Consider the following 22,033-nt stretch of genomic DNA (forward strand, 5'->3'; position numbering starts at 1 on the left):
AGACTATACTACAAATCTACAGTAATCAAGACAGTATGGTACTGGCACAAAAACAGAAATATAGATCAATGGAACAGGATAGAAAGCCCAGAGACAAACCCACGCACATATGGTCACATGATCTTTGACAAAGAGGGCAAGAATATACAATGGAGAAAAGACATCCTCTTCAATAAGTGGTGCTGGGAAAACTGGACAGCTACATGTAAAAGAATGAAATTAGAACACTCCCTAACACCATACACAAAAATAAACTCAAAATGGATTAAAGACCTAAATGTAAAGCCAGACACTATAAAACTCTTAGAGGAAAACATAGGCAGAACACTCTATGACATAAATCACAGCAAGATCCTTTTTGACCCACCTCCTAGAGAAATGGAAATAAAAACAAAAATAAACAAATGGGACCTAATGAAACTTAAAAGCTTTTGCACAGCAAAGGAAACCATAAACAAGATGAAAAGACAACCCTCAGAATGGGAGAAAATATTTGCAAACAAAGCAACAGACAAAGGATTAATCTCCAAAATATACAAGCAGTTCATGCAGCTCAATATCAAAAAAACAAACAACCCAATCCAAAAATGGGCAGAAGACCAAATAGACATTTCTCCAAAGAAGACATACAGACGGCCAACAAACACATGAAAAGATGCTCAACATCACTAATCATTAGAGAAATGCAAATCAAAACCACAATGAGGTATCACCTCATGCCAGTCAGAATGGCCATCATCAAAAGATCTAGAAACAGTAAATGCTGGAGAGGGTGTGGAGAAAAGGGAACCCTCCTGCACTGTTGGTGGGAATGTAAATTGATACAGCCACTATGGAGAACAGTATGGAGGTTCCTTAAAAAACTGAAAACAGAACTACCATACGACCCAGCAATCCCACTACTGGGCATATACCCTGAGAAAATCATAATTCAAAAAGGTACAGGTACCACAATGTTCACTGCAGCACTATTTTCAATAGCCAGGACATGGAAGCAACCTAAATGTTCATTGACAGATGAATGGATAAAGAAGATGTGGCACATATATACAATGGAATATTACTCAGCTATAGAAAGGAATGAAACTGAGTTATTTGTAGTGAGGTGGATGGACCTACAGTCTGTCATACAGAGTGAAGTAAGTCAGAAAGAGAAAAACAAATACCGGATGCTAACACATATATATGGAATCTAAAAAAAAATGATATGGATGAACCTAGTAGCAGGGCAGGAATAAAGACACAGACATAGAGAACGGACTTGAGGACACAAGGGGGGAAGGGGAAGCTGGGATGAAGTGAGAGAGTAGCATTGACATATATACACTACCAAATGTAAAATAGATAGCCTAGTGGGAAGCTGCTGCAGAGCACAGGGAGATCAGCTCGATGCTCTGTGATCACCTAGAGGGGTGGGATAGGGAGGGTGGGGGGGAGGCTCAAGAGGGAGGAGATATGGGGATACATGTATACATATAGCTGATTCACTTTGTTGTACAGCAGAAACTAACACAACATTTTAAAGCAATTATACTTCAATAAAGATGTGAAAACAAAAAGAAAAAAAAAAAACGTATAAAAAATGTTTAAATCATCAAAGCCTAGCTTCAATTTCACAGTATGACAGCATCAATCATAGAATCTTAAAGCTAAAAGGGAGCTTAAAGTTCATCTATTCCAAGGCTTCATTTATAGTTATGAAAACTTCTGAGACTCAGAGAACCAGAAGCATGCCCCAGATCGCAAAGTAAGTTAGGGGCAGAGCTGGCCAAGGATGCCTCCTACCTTGATAACAGCTTTCCCTGTGACGTTAGCCACCAGGAAATTCATGGCAATATCTTCACAGTTCATATGAGCATCCACCCAGTTCTTGATGTCCCCAGGCATCTTGTAGGTGTACAGGTAATTAAAATACTGCCAGATGAGACAGAAAAGAAGACACATTCAAATAGCAGTTCCCTGTGGTTGATACACAAAGGGCAACTGAGCCATGGCAGGGGGACAAGCTTTCTCTCATAAGATTAGTCACAAGCCTGGATCAATAGAAAGGGCAAAGGAAGTATTAGAATGGTTATTGGTCAGGTGACCAAGTATCTTTAACACTGTCATTCTTTAAAAAATCACTTATTGTAAGCAGAGGTGTGTATGGTATGGTGTGAAGCCCTTGTAAGATGTAGGCCCTTTGGACTGATTAATATATCATATGTTTAATAAATATTGTTCAGAAACACACGACATACTGATCTTCACTAAATCCTTCCCCCGAGTCACAATGTTCAACCCTGTTTTCCACATTCTTTCTATAGACTGCAGATAGAAACAGATATATTAATGGTGGATTGACATTGCAGACATGTCCTTTTTAAAGTAAAACAAAACGAGGCAATTCTGAAACTACATAACCTATATGTATGAAATAGTACAGAAATTTGTGGGCTAAAACAAGGTATTTATCAGTCTACCACAAACCCCAAGAATTATAAACCTTAATTATTTATTTATTCTTTGCTAAGAACAAAAACTCATTTCTGGATCTAGAGCCCTGAAAAATATGAGGGCAGCATTGCTGAGATAACAACAAGCAATCAACATAAATACAGCGAAGTCAAATTAACTGTGCTGAGCTGCACAGATCTTTTTCCTGACATCAGTTCCTTATGCCACTGCTGACAATTGACAAGTTATTACTGTTTAATTAAGCTGCACACTTCCAGGGAGCACTCCACCATCAAACAGAATATTCTAAAGTCCAATGCATACCCTTCAATCTCTCCCTTTAATAAAAAAAAGAGTCAAAAACATAGTGACAATTGTAAGAGAAGAAATACAAAAGGCTAAAATATACACAAAAGGAATTTCAACCTCAATAGTTATCAAATCAAAGTGAAATCGATAAGATCCACTTTCACTTAGCAAAATAGCTAAGTTTGATTTTTTTTAAAATGTTTTTCATGCAAGGGAGGGTATGGTAAGATACTTTTGTATTTTGCTGGTAAGAATATAAATTGGCACAAACTATATTGAAAACAACCAACAAATACATATATCAAAACCTCTCCCAAATGTTCATAATTCTTCTTCTAGGAATCTATCATAATGATCCTAAGTACAAACGGGTATGAAAATGGATACTGATCATTATTTAAGCATTTGATATAAAGCATTATCTAGCAAAAAAATTAGATACAACCTAAATACCCAATGATAGAGAAACAGTTATACATGATTTATGGAATATTAATATAATGGTATATTAGCAATTATGTTAAGAAGTTGTTTATGAAGAAATGTTAATGATATAAGAAAAAAACTCACAATATAATGCATGCAAAAAGCAAGCTAATGAGAATATTTACAACTGTCTGTACGTGTGAATTAGTAAATAAAAGAGGCAAACTGGAAAAAACGTCTAAAGTAGAACATTTTTCCAAAACTCGTGAAAATTAAGTTGGGCCAAATAAAACGAGCATCATACTCTTGGTTTGTCAACTCAGCCCCACTTGCCCCAAGCCTGCCCCCGACTTACCTTGTGATAAAAAGCTGCCCCCGTGAGCACCATGGACACCTCATTGGTCCACTCAGACTCATACTTCCACTTACTCATCTCATGGTCCCAGAGATGCAGGCGACCCGGGTAACCCACCAACCGGTCAGGAAATTCTCGCCAGACCTGAGGACAGAAACACATCAGCAATCAACTCCCAGTTCAGACAACAACCAAGCACAGTGCTCAGTTCTCTAAACAGTATCGATAGAGTCCCCACGTTCAAATCTTCACATACTAAGAGCAGAATGGGCTTCTGAAGATATTTGATCCAACAGATGCTAGTTCTTCTGCCAATATTCAAAGATAGATGTGATTCTAATATCCTCCAAAACTTCCCCGTGCTTGCTTGGAAATTTCGAGTAATGTAGAATAATAGCTTCCTGAATTGGGCCAAGGTAGGTAATCTCTTAACATGTGATTAATGAAACAGGTTCCACTCTTCATGAACACACAAATGAAGACTAAATGGAACCCTGATTTATAATAAATATTGATAATTGTGAAAGCTTACAAAGTCTCTGTTTCTAAAAAAAAAAAAAAAAAAAATCTATCTGGAGCACAAAGACATTTTAATGTCCTTTTGGAAGCCTCAAGTATACAGAATTTGTCTAATTCTATAATCTGTAACATACTGAAAACAAAAACTTGATTTCCACATTTGGAAAGGTTCTTAGATATAGCTTTGTTAAACAGAATTTGGTATATGAGGGGTGGGGTACTTCCAATACCTCTCCCCATGTACTTCCGTATAATTTAGTTTAAACTTTAAACCATTAACCATTAGTGAATACTGACAATTTACCAGATGTCCTGGTGCCGCTTCTCAGCACCACGAATCCTCATCCTTGACCAGACCTCTAAACAGCAGAGTTCCAGAGGGCCTACTCCTGGCCCCTATTCTCTTCTTTCAACTCTCCCCCCTAAGTAACATCTACTTTCAATCACTAAATACTGTCTCTACTCTGATGACCTCTAAATGTATGTCTGGCCCGGAACATTTCTGAGACTACCAACTACTTACTTAATATCTTCAACTGGATAAACAACAGGCACCTCAAACTTAACATGTCCAAAGCATAACTCTTGATTCCATATCCTCAGAAAAGCCATTCTCTCTCAGTCTTTTCCATCTCAATAAGTCATCTAATCCAACTGCTCAAGCCAAAAGCTAAGAGTCAGCCTTTATTCCTTCCTCTCCCTCTTTCCCCACATCCAGTCCATTACCAAGTCTTACTAGCTTTACTTCTGACGTCCTCTTACCATTTCTACTACCACTCTCTCTAGCTCAAACCACCATCATTACTCATTACTAGATTACTGTAGGTTACTGGATTACTGTAACAGACTTCCAACTTACTTCTTTGCTTCCACTCTTGCCCCTCCAAACCATCATTTACAGAGCATCACTAAAAGGTCCATTCTTAAAAGAACAGTAGGGTATTCTATACAGGGTAATTCAATCAGTGGGCTCCATCCTATTAATTTATATATTTTTTCATTATGTATTTTTTCATTATATATTTACCCAACACCCCAGTGTCACTGAGTCCAGGAAGGATGCTTCATTGCTTTCCCAAAGGCAGAGCCAGTATACTAGTACTCCCCCTTTTTTAGTTTGCTAGGGCTACTGTAAAAAGTAACACAAACTGAGTGGCTTAAAACAACAGAAATCTAGAAATCCAAAATCAAGGTGTTGGCAGGGCCATCGCACCCAGGGGAAGGAGCCTTCCTTGCCTCTTCCCAGCACCTGGGGGTTGGCTGTCAACCTCTGGCATTCCTTGGCTTGTAGATGTGTCGCTCCAAACCTCTGTCTTCACATAGTCTTCTTCCCTCTGTGTGTGTCTCTGTGCCCAAATTTTGCCTTTTTATAAAGATTCCAGTCAAACTGAATTAGGGCCTACCCTAATGATCTCATTTTAACTTAATTACCTCTGAAAAGACCCTATTTCCAAATAAGGTTACTAAGGGTTAGGATTTCGACATATCTGTTTTAGATATGTTCAATCCATAACATCCTCCCACAAAAATCTTTAAAAAACAAAAAATGGCTTCCTATTGACTAAGAATAATAACGAAACTCCTTAGCATGTTCTAAATGGCCTTCCTACTCTCCAATCTCTCTCGTACCACATTCTCCCACAATTCACTGGCTTCCTTGTTCTTTAACTGTGAGTAGACTAGACCTCAAGCCCTCTGCACCTGCTATTTCTTCGATGGAATGTTCCCCCAGCTCTTCAAAAGGCTGGCTCATGCTCATCAGTCAGGTCTCTGCTTAAATGTCACCTACTCTGAGAGGTCTTTCCAGACCTTCCCATCCAAGATAAATGCCATCCCCCAACGAGCCATTCTTCATCACGCCCCCTCACCCCATGCTTTTCTTCACCAAACTTTCATTTCTTGAAACTGCACTGGTTATTTACTGTCTGCTCACTATCTCTTTTCCTCCCATAGAGTTTAAGCTCCATGAGGCAGAGACCCTGTCTTACTCACTGCGGCCTCCCAAGCACAAAGCACAGTGTCGACACATGACAGCATTCCACGCACACCTGTTGAATGCACGGGCGGGCAAAATCTCGGCAGGCGAAAAGCTGAGTATGAAAGAAGGGAACCAAAGATCCTTCCTCTCTTCTTCACAGCCAGAGCTAGTATACTTCTTAATTCAGAAAGGAAATCTGCAACAGTACTGATCACCAGCTACCATTCATAATAATGTGATAGCCTTTGTGCGAGAAGATCACAGTAATAACTCACCATCACTAAAGCACATGTTTTAAATTGCTTTTCCAGCAGCGGGTGAAGGGACATTTGCTGAGTCATTACACTCTCTTGCCCAGTCCTTGTGATCATCTACATGCTTTTATGGGCTGTCTGACCAGGGTCTTGAACGTGGTCTGGAGCTGTGAAAAGAGGCTTCCTTCGTGCGGAACCAGCTCACCTAACAGGCCTCTCCAACCCACAACCTTGGCCTCGTTAACACCACGTTGTAACCAACAGAGTTAATCGGCCACAGGCATCATCATAATAGCTGTAGACAAATGAATCCATGTCAAACATTTCCTCAGATGTTTAATGCTGCTGCTGTGTTCTCTACTCTGGGGTTTGTGTTTCAGCAGATTAAAATAATATGATACTATTACAGTTTTATAGAGCCCAGAGCAACAACATAGGCTGTGGGCCATAACTTCTGTCTGGCCTGTGGGCCTGAACACACCCCACCAAGCGCACAGCCAGGTTCCTTTGCTTGGCACCAAGCACCTGCCTGTTCAAGTCACACCAGGACCACAATCACCAATCCATCTCAATGGAATTAAAGAGATTTCTGAAGGGCTCCAAGTGCAAGTAACGACACTCAACACCAGTGATGGGCAAGGTGGAGGAGAGGGGGGCGGATGGGGGCATCCATTCAGTTGGCACCTCTGCTGGATGGAAGCTGCATTCCCCCTCCCTGTATTCGAGTCAACACAGCTCTCTAATCCGTGCAAAGGAAGGTCAAATCACTTTCCCAAGGGGTTCTTTTCAAGCCCCCATCTGCAGCAATAATAATAACACTGGATCAGTTTTAGGGTCAGAGGCTGTTGAGATTTCAGTCCTCTTCCTGTTAGCTGAAGCCACTTACCAGACTCCTCTCCAGAGACACTTAATTTGGTAACACTGGGTCACAGAACGCTGAACTACGCTGCTCTGAAAGCATCAGAGGTATCCCGAATCTCAGATGCCTTTGGAGCCTTCAGTGAGAGCTGTTCCTCAGGCGGGGCCTCTCTGCCCTTGACTTACTCCAGGCAGCTGGATGCAATCAAGATACCATCCTTGTCACTTCATCTATAACTCTGCAGCTGACTGCAGGATCAAAACGGAGTGGAACAGAAGGGGATGGGCCTTCTCTAACGGAGCCCCGGTGTAGTACGAAGTCGATTATGTATATAGTAAAGCATTTTCCCAGCCAGAAGAGCAAGAACTCGACTTCGACCCCTCCCCTTCCCTCCTCGCTACCCATCTCCCACTCTAATTCAACTCTTTTCTTTTTTACTTCAGGGAAATGCTCCGGGGCCGGCCTTTTGTCATTACTAACAGATGCCTTTATATATTGTAGTGCAGGAATTTGAAACTTCACGTTATATCCCTATAGTTCTAGCAATAGTGCTCCCAGAGCTATGTTCAAGTCACAAAGCCATCACTCAATTGTTTGCCTATTCTATTTAAGTCTTCCATATACAGTGTCATCTATTTTTAATTGCACACATCTTTTAAGACGGAGGCCCACGTCTGTTATAACAAACTCCATGCCTTGTAGGGGCTTAGCAATAATTTGAATAGCCCTTACATTTGGGGCCTATTCTACATCACTATTCAAACAGAAATTGTAATAACCTAATACCATCCTAACTATTTCCTTCCATTCTAATTTTTATAATCTTGGTCCCAACCACCTCTTACCTGGATTATGGAAATATCCTCCTCTCTGGACTCCCAGCTGTGCTCACTTGTCTATTTTCAGGTAACTATCTACCCTTTTTTTTTTTCTTTTTCTTTTTTAAGCTTCCTGAGGTCTTTTGTGGCTTCCCATTACTAGAGGATGAAACTAAGATCTTCTACCTTTTCTTAAAAGGCACAGCAGCCAGCCTTGATTACTGCCTATAGAAAGTACACCGGGGACAAGGTTAACGTACATCCAGGCCTAGCTCTGCCACTGATGACTTGTGCCCCAGACCTACTCAAGTTGCCCTGCTTCCATTCTGCCCTCTGCAAAATGAGGGGTTGGATTAAATGACCTCTAATGAACTTTTAGACCTAAATTCTTATATCTTCTTCCTCACTGACCTATTTCCAAGGAAACTAATTCAGCAACTGTGATCAGTTGCTGGCCTGCATTATTTTACTTTGTTTAAAATGCCACACCCATACGGGTACCCAATAAATGTTCCTGAAAAGAGGATAATGCACTATATTCTAAGCCAGCTTAGAGAGTGCATATTAAACTCAGGGTGTGTGCTAACCACAGTCAGATTCAGGAAACAGACTGGGGGTGGGGTGGGGGAGGGAGAAGGTGAAACAACAGGTGGCGCCCATCTGGGATGTCCGATTAGGAGATCACGGGCTAGCTCCAGGAGGAAAGGAACTCTCTGAAGTGGCTGCTACAGTCATCACACTTTCAAAGGCATAGTTCCCACAGGGATATTGCTACTGGGTGAGAGGGATGCCACATGTATCAGGATTCATGAATCAAGAGATGGACTAAGAAGTGGTGAGGGAAACGGGGGTGGGTGGGGTGGAGAGGGGGCAGAACGTGGACGCAAGGTACCCAGACTAGGCCAGGGTTCATTTCTGTCCTTGCACATGCCCCCTAGGTTTTGTTGATCCCTAACCATCAAAGTGGAACAGAATGCTATGACCCAGCCCAAGCCCTGCGGCCACATGCGAGGGTCAGTCGTGGCAGAGTTGCAAGGAACCCAGCTTGCAGACGCCTTTGAATTAGTGGCCGTCCTTCCCGTCAGGACTGTCTTGCGTGCTGCCCAGATGGGAAAGGGGGAGCTGGCTGCGGTCCAATTTCTAGCTGGTTTCCACAGAGGAGCCAGTTATCGGATTCACTCTCAGCCCTCTGGGAACAAAGCTCACCTTTTATATTTGGAATTTCCTGAAATGAAGTGGAATGGAGGGACTGATTGGCTTCATTTTCAGCTCATGCTTTTAATTACAATGGTGGTTGGTAGTTTTTGTCAAGGGGGTGCTTTGCAAAAAGCCAAAGAGCTTTTACTCACGCCTGGGACACAATTAAATGCTAATGCTGGGCATCTAGAGCAAGGGAGCCCAAAGTTGTCATCTGGAGTGCCCTAATGCTGATTGGTTTTGACAAATACATGTACACGCTGCATTATGGATTAAGATTTACCTGTTAGATCACTTCAGTCTGCTCCAGAGACCTTCCCAACCCAAGGCGGGGTTCTGCTTAAAATTAGCCAAACAGGAAAAGCCCCATCATGGGAAGGCTCCTGGGGTTTTGGCAGCAATCCTATTTGCCCCAGTCTGGTTGGAGGTTAGTGCCCTGGCGCTGGGGCACATGATTGCCACTCCTCTCAAGTCCTCTCTTCAGGCCTGGGGCAGTGATGAAGGTAGGGAGACAGACCAGGATTGGCCACAGCTGGTACAGGAGCATGTGCTATTAACCTTTCACGGGTACCACTGTTAGGAAGACACCACTGAAGAGGTGGCTCTAAGACATTTGCCATCTCACCAGACGGCAGAACCACAGGCCTTCGGTGGATGGTAAGAAGAGACTCACACTCCGGCAGTGTGAGCTGCGAACCGCTGCCCACGCTGACTCAGGGGTCACTTGGAAGGTGGAGATCATTTGGTCCAGTCCCCTCACTGGACAGATGGGAAAACTGAAGGCTGGAGAAGAAGCGCTGTCCAGAGGTCACACTGCTAGGTCATGCCTAACTCCCCGTCCAGCCTCTGCTCACGAAGTCCTGCGATTTCCCGCTCTCCTGATTCTAGAAAGCACTTCCTCTCCCCACACTCAGGACCTCACTTGTCAAACAAAGAGGTCAGAGGACAGGGTTTAAAGTCACACTCAGTGTCAGTGTTCTCAGCTGTGTGCAGTTGCTGGCAGAGATGGTTAAGGGTCCTACACACATGCGAATGACCGAGGTGGGGAATAGAATGGGGGAGCGAGAGGCAGTGGGGAAAACGAAAAAACCTTTTGCTCCCCTCAGCATCCATCTTCTGAAAGCCGAAGGCTCTTCATGAACGTGGTTTCCATTTAGCAGAGAAAGCCACGTGCTCACACCATTAAAAGAAGGAAGTCCCATCAGCTGTGTGGCAAACGAGTGAGACGCCACTTAGGACACCGAGGGCCTACTGGAAACTTGTAATCCGGGAGGCTCTGGGGCAGGGAAGGAAGGACAAGCAAAAAGCAGCTGAACAAAAGATTAAACTCAACTACTATTTTTCATGAGGCAATGAATCTCCTGAGAGATAATAAAGAAGGGAAGGAGAGACGTGAGTTTGAGGGGATGGGAGGAGGAAGAGATGGGTCAGGATCAGGTCACGGGCTTTCTAATTTTGCGCTCCTTAAGACCCACTAAACATGAAATCATTTTTATTTCCATAACCTCAACTCCAGTGGGGGTGATACTGTTTCTAAGTCTGGTCCCAGGGGATTGTTTAATGAAGTTAAAAGAAGAATAGTGATCATAAGCCAAATGGCTATTCCCTTTAAATCCTGCACGAGGTAGAAACAGGGACTTCAGCTTTTATAAATAACCATTACTGAGCCTTCAAAATTTCAACTTGATCTTGGTGAGGCTTGATTTGACTGACTGGAGACCAAAGATATCAGCTCTGTCCAGCAGGGAGGAAGTAACTCTCCTTACTTCACGTCACTGCTCTGCCCTATCACTCACAGATGCTACTGCAGAACTGGCCAAGTTTGTTTTCTTACTGTGCAAAGGGAGGAAATGGCATTGACCACAAACTGCAATCCTGGCTGACTCTGAAGCATAAATGTGGTTCCAAAACGATTCTTTAATGAGTTAATTAATCAGAATGCCCTATATGTGTGCTTAAACTCCATAATCTCTTGGTGGAAAATCAAGAAGCAGAGGAACTCTTTTTAAACTACTTATTTATTTGTACCCCATCTACTTCAAAAAAAAAAGATTTGGGATGGCCTACAACAAAAGGCAAAAACTAGAATAAAGTCCAAACTATCAAAACAGATGATGCCCTCAATAACATTTCTTTAAATATCCAGAGATTCCACCTATCTTAAAAATATTAATCCTGGACTTCCCTGGTGGCACAGTGGTTAAGAATCCGCCTGCTAATGCAGGGGACACGGGTTCGAGCCCCAATCCGGGAAGATCCCACATGCCGCAGAGCAACTAAGCCCACGCGCCACAACTGCTGAGCCTGTGCTCTAGAGCTGGGGGACCACAACTACTGAAGCCCGTGTGCCTAGAGCCCGTGCTCCGCAACAAGAGAAGCCACCACAATGAGAAGCCCATGCACTGCAAGGAAGAGCAGCCCCCGCTCACTGCAACTAGAGAAGGCCCGCACGCAGCAATGAAGACCCAACACAGCCATAAATAAATAAATAAATAAATAAATTTATTTATTTATTTAAAAAATATTAATCCTGCTATCAAGTTCTAGAAAGGCAACCCAACAGCAAGCTGAAGTCACAGTCTAGGGATGGAGAGATTTGAGTGTTCCTATTTATTAATTCATTTACACATTCAACTCTTAGATACTTTCTGAGCTCCCACTATTTTTTAACTAAACATTTTATTTTGAGATAACTGTAGATTCAAAAGTAGTTGTAAGAAATAACGCAGAGGGAGCCTGTGTACTCTTTACCCAGTTCCTCCCAGTGGTAACATCTTGCAAAACTATAGTGTGACATAACAACATGATATTAACACTGACACAGTCAAGATTCAGAGCATTTCCATCAGCATGAGGGTCCCTCCTGTTGCCCTCTTATAGACCCCCCCCATCCAGGTACCCTCTGACAACTGCTAATCTGTTCTCTATTTCTACAATTTCGTAATTTCAAGAAGGCTATGTATCAATGGAATCATACAATACGTAACCTTTCGGGATTAGCTTTTTTTCACACAGCATAATTCCCCAGAGATTCATCTAAATTGCTCTTGTATATCAATAGTTTGGTCCTCTTCATTGCTGAGTAGTATTCCATGGTGTGGATGGACCAGTTTGTTTAACCATTCACCCTCTAAAGGATATCTGGGCTAATTCATTTTTTGGCACTACAAACAAAGCTGCTACGAACATTCGCATCCAGGTTTTTGTGTGGGTGTAAATTTTACTGCCTCTGGAATAAGTGCCCAAGTGCAACTGCTGTGTCACGTGGTAGTTGCATGCTTAGTTTTATAAGAAATGGCCAAAACTGTTTTTCCAGAGTGGCTGTACCATTTTACATTCCTACCAGTAATGTATGGAGAGATCCAGTTTCTCTGCATCTTCACCAGCATTTGGTGTTGTGACTATTTTTAAAAAAATTTTAGCCATTCTGATAGGTGTATATAATTCCGGTTTTAATCTTTAATGGTTAATGATGTCAAACATCTTTTCACATGCTTTTTGCCATCTGTATATACTCTTCAGTGAAATAACTGCTCCTGTCCTTTGCGCATTTTCTAATTGGATTGTTTGTCTTTTGCTGTTGAGTTTTGAGAGTTATATATCCTAGATGCTACTCCTTTGTTGGATATGTTGTTTGCAAATATTTTCTCTCAGTCTGCAGCTTGTCTTTTAATCCTCTTCACAAGGCCTTTCACAAAGCATAAGTTTTAAATGTGGATGAGGTCCAATTTATCAACTTTTCCTTTTATGAATCATGCTTCTCTTTGTCTAGCCCTAGATCCTGAAGATTTTTCTCCTTAAGTTTTTTTCCTGAAAGTTTCATAGTTTTATGTTTTATATGTTTAAGTCCATGATTCACTTCCAGTTAATTTTTCTGTAAGGTGTGAGGTTTAGGTCAAGGTTAAATTTTTGCCTCTGGATGTCCAATTTGTCTAGAACCATTCATTAACAGAGCTGTCTTTCCTCCACTGTATTGCATTTGCACCTCTGGTCAAAAATCAGTTGCCCCCAACTATTTTTTAGGGACTGTCTTACACTTCAAAGAGTGAATACAAAAATAAAGGATATAACTTGTTACTAAGGAGCTTACCACTGAGAAAATCTAATGACATATGCATAAAAAGCTAGAGATGAAAGAAAGCAAGGATGCAGGAAAAAGTCCAAAAAAAAGAGTTAAGTCGGGGGTGGGAAAGCAGGGAATAAGGAAAAAGCTTCATGGATTTCATTTTAAGAGGATAAAGGAAAAGGAAGTTAAATTACAAAGTTAGGGCTGAGATCCCTATTGCCCCCAACCAGGTAAATAACTAGTACAAAATTTTACTCTTTGCTCTCTGTTTAAGCAGGCCAGTAAGGAGAAAACCAGAGTTCTCCCTCTGAATACAAAATACAGAATCATTTAAACTTTGGAAAACTCCTTATAATTTAACTCATAGAAATTATATATTAAAAAATTCCATGTCCAATCACATTAAGTTCACTCAATCAATAAATATTTACTGAGCACCCACTATGTGTCAAGCACTAGGCACAGAGTGGTAAACCAGGCAAACACAATCCTGTCTGAATGGACCAAGCTAAAAAGGGAGGTTTGTCAATCCAGCCCCAGATCTACGCCATGAATGTAATTAGTGGCCTCGGTTATAAGAAGTTAGCCCCTTCCTGCCCCTTCCAGGGGCAGAGTGTCAACATGTGATCAGGACCTCTGCTCCATCCCTCAAGTCTTCAGCCCCGACTCCAGAGGCTGGATGGGAACCTAGAAATTTTGCTTTTAAAGGTTGACAAGTTTTGATCTAAAGCAGCCAACAGGTAGTAGCAAATATACTGCAATCACGATTAACCCTATGCACCAATTTTGGAGCAGCAAGAAATAAATCTGACCTAAGAGGTGAGTATTTTAAATATCACACTGACTAGCTCACCTTGTTTTCTTGAGATTCGTTCTCCCAGGTGTGACATTTTTAAGGTTTGGGGACCACTCCGTTCCTTTAAAGTTTTCTTTCTTTCTATTCTTCCAAAACAGGGAATTGCTATGTCTAATGCAATAGCAACCACCAACCACTGTCTTAAACTCACAATTTTTGCAAGCAATTTTACAAGTGGCAATGAACGGTGTGGCTTCACACTTGGGCACCACACCACAGAATTCTGCTCCAAAAGCTGCAGGCTCTGCCCTCCTGAGAGAGCTGCAGGGGGAGTTCAGGGCCTGGATGCTGCCAGGATGGCTTTCATTTCCCCTGGTCCCATGCCAAGTCCTGCCCACACGCCTCCTTTAAGCATCCCTATGAAAATCAAGGCAGATAAGCAGCCCATGCAAGACAAATTCCCCCTATTCCCAAATCATAAACCAAATCCTGAAGCTCTGGATTCCTGGAGCGGCCAAAGCCTGTAATCAATCCCAAAGAGACAACAGGCAGGTTTTGGAACAATAACCCGTAAACATATGGATCCTCTCAGGGCTGGAATATCATGGCAGTTATCTCCTTTTGAATGCGGGAGGGAAAGTATGCATTCTTTAAACCATCGAGTGTACCAACACCTCTTTAAAATAACTATCCCACATTACAAGCATTCATTCTTGAGGCACAGAACTCCGAGCCCAGGTGGGCCTGCCAGTGCTGTGGACAAGAAAGATGGCGAGGTGTGGCGGGGGGCACACAGGGCGGGGAGTGGGAAGGTCAGGAGAGCTCTTTCCTCACCAGCACCGCCTGACAAAATAAGCGCTTATGGAAAACTGCAAATCCAACTCACCTGACTTCCGTGGGATGGGAATCTGTGAGGAGGAGACACCCTTTCAAGGGGACACCTGATGTGCCAGCGGGCAGCAGGCCCCCTCCTCTTTGGGATAAGGAGCCCGAGTCCTGCATTTGATGTTGCATTAGTGGCTAGGCAAACAAATTCTGAGCTTGCTGTTTTAATTTGCTCAGTGGGGAAGGAAAAAGTGTCACTCTATTGTAATTCCCAACTGGGTGCTTTTTTAAACCATCAGATGTTATTTCAATGTTCAGCAGACATATTCGATTTCCTTTCCTTAATATTTGTTTGACTTACCCTCCGATGGGGACTGGGTGCTTTAGAAAAGCTCCGAGAGGTCAAACCTCACTGCAGCTTCTCTCAGCACCTCCGTGGGCCCCGGCCTGCCACGCGGGGTCCGCTTTCAGCAGCTCGTGCTCAGAGCGGCACACATGAACTGTTCTCCCTCCAGGCCCCTCGAGTCTGGGCGGTGTAAATCAGTGCAAGCTGGAGATAGGACAGACCTATCAGAGGGTTCAGGTCTCCCACAGGCTGGAAACAGGGAGCCTGAAGCGATGTGGAGAAGACCCCAGGGAGGTAATTCTCTAGGAAGAATGACTCCCCTCTGACCACAGTCTTCCTCATGCCTCCTGTGAGAGAAGCTCTGACTGTACCTCGTGGGCAAGGACTCTCACAGAACGAGCCGTTCGGCCTGCTCCCTCTTCTCAAAACAGCAGTCACTATAAAGGCAACTCTTCATGTACTTAAGAAAAGTGAGAAGAATGGAAGTAAAGAGAGACAGATGTCCTTTCAAGAGTCCACACTACTGACCTGTATGATGGCCAGGCCCAGGAAAGAGACTCAGAGGGGAACTGTCACTCACTCAGATGTAATACACAAGGCTCAAAGAGAGCTCCCAGCCATCAGCTTCTTCAGATCCTAAACGAAGACGGCACCGCAAGTCCTAGACAATTTTTAGTGTTCAAAAAGCTCAGCTTTGACAAAATGGTTCTAGCTACTGTAAAGCTTCAGCGTGGACCCAGCACAAATGCTGACCCCGAACAGCTCTGACAAGGTTTGATTTTGCGTATGCCCAAAGCAGGCCCGGCTCCTTGGGACAGCCGGTGCCTGCAGCCACGTGGACCGACACCTGTGCTAGCTCCACGGTCCACCCTCCAGAGAGGAGACGGAGACACCTGGATCCCCGGTCTTGCCAGGCAGCCCCTGGGTCAGGCCGCGTGACGGCTCAAGGATCTGAGTCAGCTGAGAGGCCAAGGAACGGAAATCTATGGCGCTGGTTCCCACTGAAGGCCAAGGCACTTCCAATGGTTAGGTTATCTGCTGCAGGGATGCCCCTTGCATTTGGTGCCTCCCTTAGGGACGTTTCATTTTTATCAGTGTTGGCTATGAGAACCCAGTCTCTCGGTGCTCTAGGTGACACCAAAGAGTGTTAAGCCTGTCATAGGGCCCATGGCAGGATGAGACAGGTGGTTCCACGTACCGTAAAGAAAACCCGCCCTGGATTCCCAACAACCCTGAGCACAATTTCAGATCTAGGACTCTGGGACTTAAATCTAGAGAGGAAAGCAGCCAATTCCCTATCAGAAGGATCATAACCAAAATGTCTGGGAGAAACGATCTTGAGACCCGGTCCAAGCCCCGGTATCTGCGGCACTTTCACTGGCAGACGGCTCAGAGAGGCACAAACAGAAGGACAGAGACAACCTATTTTCTTTTTTAAAAGTTACCCACTAGCTTTTTTAAAAAGGTTATTATTAAGTCTAATTCTAACATAGGTGTTTCCATCTTTCTGCTCGTCTAGTGAGAACAGAGAAAGTGGGATAGTTTATTTAGAATCACAGAATACATCACCTCTCCCCCTCTCCCTGGATGAATACATTTAGCTCTAAATTTTACTAATTCTGCTTAAAATGTAACTGTTATATAGAGTCTCAGCTCTGGAATTCTCCAGTTAGCCAAGCTCCCTCATTACCAATCAAATCTGAGCTATGACTGAGCCCACCCTTCCCTTCTTGGTTCTTCAATCCAGATGAACATTAAGCCTACAGGTTTTCCACTACCATTATCTAACTGGCTTTCCCTGTCTTCAGTCTGTCATCTCTAATTCATCCTGTGATCCGACTGTCTGGACCATATACCTCTTTGCAAACCTACAACACCTCTTCACCGCCTTCGACTTTTCAGCTGACCTCTTAGCCCATCCATCAGCTGGCGCTATGTGGCTGAACCAACTTAGCTTCCAACGTCAACCCAAACGCAAGTTCCGCCTTCATCACATCAACTGGCCTGTGACTCCCCCGTGCGACCACACGTACCCAGCTCGTTCTAACTTAGGTTGCCTTTCATCTTGGTGCTTCCTATAGCAGGAAAACCCACTCAGAGGTGGTTTCACGCTCTCATGAAAAAAAGTAGGGCATTCCAGGCTATTTTGCTGTCTTCTCATGATTCTTTACTTGCCATTACCTTGGGGAGTTGTGAACAAAATAAAACAAATAAATTATCATTATTTATTAGCACCCAAGAGGTTTCACCAGCTGCTACCACCTAGGCGACGCACAGGCAGTAAAAGAAAGGCATCAGCATTTTGTGCACCTAACAACATACAGTTGCTCTTAGTCAATTCCCATCCCCACATGAAGGACTGATTTTATAACCAGTATTATTAGCCAAGAGTGTTTCACATCTCTCAGGTGAAAAATGTTCAACACTTAAGTGCTACTAATAATTTTTTATGGTTGGAAATGAGGATCAAAGTACGAAAGGAAAAATAAATTCCCGGGTTCATACATCCAGCCAAGTCTGCATGGCTCATTTTCTGCCACATGTTTTAAACGGCCTCTCTTAAAGGCGGGGGAGGGGAGGAGGAACAAGTTGCATTTTATTTCCCAGCTCTTTAGGTCTGAAATAAAAGCAGACAGACTTGGGGGGAAAAAAATCAAACATTCAAGTAACACTATACACTGCTACTGTTCCCCCAGGAGCTCCTTGCAAATGAGTATCAAGAACTCAATAGATACTTTCCTGGTAAAATACATAAACAGATAAATAAATTATCCCAGGCTGAAAAGAATCTCCACATCTGGTAGCTCACTAGAGCTTGTCAAACAAGTCAGAAACACGCAGGGCCAGAGAAGATCATTCTTTCGCTCCTGATTTCGGGGCTGGCGAGGGAATGTAACATTTCCCAAAGCTCTTTGCCTTCCAACAGGGAATATGACCCATTTAAACAGGCAAATGACCCCTATGTTTTCTTCCAATTAAATAAATAATGATACCCAGGCATTAGGTCTTGAATCCACATGTCTGTGTCCTCAAGTCACAGACACTGGAAGAAAAAAGGCCTTTCCTACAGGCTCTGGCCTTTCATTCCCAAGAACTTGCTAGGGCGTCCCTTAAAGGGTTATATTCAACGTACATTTAACACCTTACAGAAGTAACTTAACCTCTTCGCACCTCAGTTTTCTCAGCAATAAAGCATGAAGTGACAGGATGGTCTCCAAGGTCCCTTCCCGTTCTGATGCCGGGTTTCTTTAAAAACAGAGCTTTCTGCCTTGTCCGTGGACCCCAGTACAGTGCTAACGTTCCCTACGTGTGCTGTGGTTTCGCAGAAGCTGGCTGAGCACAACTGTGGCTCCAGCAACTTCCTCCGGGAAAGGGATTCCGGAGGTCGTGACGGGTTTCAAGCTAACAGCCCAGGTAGACCTTCCCCCATCATTCCTCTTTCATCTCTGGGCTCTGAGGGGAGGCCACCTTTCTCTCTCATAGCTCGGGGAGGGTGCCATCTGCGAGCTGCCTTCAGACTCTGCTCCGTGTCCCTTCAGCAAGCTGTGGAGCCTGCTGCTTTAAAATGGTTTCTGTAAAGTGATGCTTCCAACCCTCTAACAAAAGCTCTGCTTTAAAATGCCCTCTCGTTGTGAGAAACATATGTCAGGCCCCAGAAGAGGCGTCAGCAGAAACACCATCAAAACAGACCCCGGGTCACCACGCTCTCCTCCGCTAAGGCAACGGCTGTGCTCTCCCTTTCACTCCTAAAAAGCTGTTGGCATTGCCTCCAAATACCCCCTGGATCCTCACACAAGCAATCTCTCTGGGTTTCACAGGAAAGCAAAGGAGTTTGACACTTTTTACGCATACAAGTTGGATTCTTTTCCACATGAACCCATACCTTATACATTTGCCTGTACTTCTGATCCCTTAGATTCATTATACCTGAGGGATTTTAGGAAGTCATCTGGTCTATTCTTCAGCTCCAGGAAGGACTAGTAAAACCACCTTAGACACTGGAGGACCGCTGGCTGCCCCTTCCTGAAAAATTCCCAAATGGGGAGACGCCTCTGTCTCTCCAGATTTCTCTAAAAATGCTTTGGAGCCACAGTGAGAAAGGTCTGCTGCATGGTTTGTCTTTGATTCTCACATATTAAATACTGTGTTTAAACTATTTTTTATTTAAACTAGGATAATGAATTTAACTACTACAAAACTAATAAAGGCTATAGACACACACACACACACACACACACACACACACACACACACACACACACAAAGCCAAACCAGAAGAAATGAAGATGCCTATTTTAGAGAAGAATAAGCAGGGGAATATTGTGGTTGTACTAAAAGTGCCAATGTACCTAACCTTACCTAATTGACCTAGTAAGATCATTAAATCTACAACTGCAGAATGTAGACTCTTTTTAGGGGCACACAGAACATTAACCAAAATAGACCTTTTACTGAGCCATATAGTCTCAACACATTTCAAAATGACGAAATCATATGGAGCATATTTTCTGACCACAGTGGAATCAAATCAGAACTCAATAAGAAAAAGGTAACTTTAAAAACTGACAAAAGTAAGCAATATACTTTTATATAACTATGGGTCAAAGAAGATATTACAAAAGAAATTAGAAAATATTTTAAACTTAAGGATAATGAAAATATGACAAATCAAAACTTGGGAAGGTACCTAACGCAGTAATTAAGGAGAAATGTACAGCTTTAAATGCATATATTAGAAAAATAATTACTGAAATCACTGATCTAAGCTATCAAGTCAAAAGGTTAGAAAAATAACAGCAACTTAAACTCATGAAATTAGAGGAAGAGATTAATCAAGAAAAGAGTAGTTAATGAAATACAAAACAAATACACACTAAAGAAAAATCAACAAAATCAAAAGTTGATTCTTTGCAAAGAATATGACACTGATATACCTCTAACAAGGTTGATAAAGGAGAGAAAACAACAGTTATCAATATCAGGAATGAAAAAGAGCACACTAATCCAAATGTTATAAACTTTAAATAATAACAAGATAATATTATGGATGATTTTATAGCAATGCATTTCACAATTTAAATTAAATGAACAGAGTCCTTGAAAAACACAGCTTATGGGCTTCCCTGGTGGCACAGTGGTTGAGAATCTGCCTGCTAATGCGGGGGACACGGGTTCGAGCCCTGGTCTGGGAGGATCCCACATGCCGCGGAGCAACTGGGCCCGTGGGCCACAACTACTGAGCCTGTGCGTCTGGAGCCTGTGCTCCGCAACAAGAGAGGCCGCGATAGTGAGAGGCCCGCGCACCTCGATGAAGAGTGGCCCCCACTTGCCGCAACTAGAGAAAGCCCTCACAGAGGCGAAGACCCAACACAGCCAAAAATAAATAAATTAATTAATGAAAAAAAATATGGAACTCACCATCTTAAAAAACAAAACAAAAAACGAAAAAAACACACAGCTTATCAAAACTAACACAAGAAGAGATAGAAAGCCTGAATAGTACTAGGGTCATTAAAGAAACTGGGTCTGTAATAAACATACTAGAGTGCTGGCTGAGGATAAAAGGATGTGGGATGAGCAGTGTAAGAAAGTCATAAATATCAACTATGGCTCATGAGCAAGCTGCAGAAGCAAGAATGTAGCAGCTATGCAGTTTTCTCGATTCCTTACCATATACACACCAATTTATTTGTCTCTTCTTTTCCAATTTGAGATAAGAATTATAGCTATGATATATTCTGTATACACAATGTATATAGTTTATATAACTTATTCTTCAGATGTCTGTAGTTTCCTCAGCCTCCTGAGTCTATAAGTTTAATGACCTTTGGCAAATTTTGGAAGCTTTCAGCTATTTCTTTAAATATTTTTTTCTGCCCCACATTCTTTCTCTTCTCCTTCTGGGACTCTGATGACACGAATGTTATATCTTTTGTGATTGTCCCACAGGTCCCTGAGGCTCTGTTCATTTTTTTTTTTTTTTTCCAATCTATTTTCTCCGTGCTGTTTAGATTGGATAATTCCTATTGATTTATCCTCAAGTTCACCAATTCTTTCCTGTTATCTCCATTCACCTATTGAGCCCACCCAGTGAGTTTTAAATTTTGGTTACTGCAATTTTCAGTACTGAAATTTCCATCTGGTTCTTCTTTATATCTTCTGTTTCTTTGCTGAGACTTTCTATTTTTGCATTTGTTTCAACGGTGCTCATAATTACTTATTAGAGGATTTTTTATGATAGCAGTTTTAATATCCTGGTCGATAATTCCGACATCTGTGTCATTTTGGTGTTGGCAACTGTTGATTACCTTTTCTCATTAAAGTTGCAATTTTCCTGGTTCTTGGTATGAGGAGTAATTTTGGATTGTTCCCTGAACATGCTGAGTGTCACTATGAGATGCTGCTGCCTTTCACATTTTCTAGTTTAGCAGGGAGTTTAGGTTCAGAGTGCATGTCCGGATCCACTTTCGTGGGCTGTGGATTGAATATCAATTTAATTTTCAAAGACTGTATCGTGCTATTCTGGTCTGCCTAATTTGTGTGCTACCCAGAGGCTAATTTGAAACCTGGGCAGTATTCTACCCTGTAGTTTCTTTCTCAAAGCTTTTGCTGTGTTGATTCTAGTCAGTTTCATGCATGGGCTGATTTGAAGGGAGAGGGGTGACAGTGTGCCCAGGAGGAATCCCTCCTTTCCATAACCTTCCCTCCACTCTCGAGTTGGGAAGGGATGAGGTGCTGTCTCTTTGCTGTCTGTTGCTTGGTGCAGGCTGGGGATGGTGGACAGGACACCGCCCCCCAGCCCCTGGTCTCTGCAGCTGCGTCTTCCCTAACATTCACTTCATGGAGGAC

General features: G+C 42.7%; 1 protein-coding gene across 1 annotated transcript in view; it reads right to left on the reverse strand.

Moving 5' to 3' along the window:
* Positions 1-22,033, reverse strand: part of EXT2 (exostosin glycosyltransferase 2) — a gene marked incomplete at its 5' end in the record, with an annotated part of 138,142 nt that overhangs the window by 8,704 nt on the left and 107,405 nt on the right. Inside the window, 2 exons of the mRNA XM_082342211.1 lie at positions 1,786-1,914; positions 3,527-3,670. Of these exons, the coding sequence (XP_082198337.1) occupies positions 1,786-1,914; positions 3,527-3,670 (273 nt within the window). The remainder of the gene's footprint in view (positions 1-1,785; positions 1,915-3,526; positions 3,671-22,033) is intronic.

This window comes from Balaenoptera borealis (assembly GCF_965194805.1).
Source record: "Balaenoptera borealis genome assembly, chromosome: 11".
In the NCBI taxonomy this organism is placed as follows: Eukaryota; Metazoa; Chordata; class Mammalia; order Artiodactyla; family Balaenopteridae; genus Balaenoptera; species Balaenoptera borealis.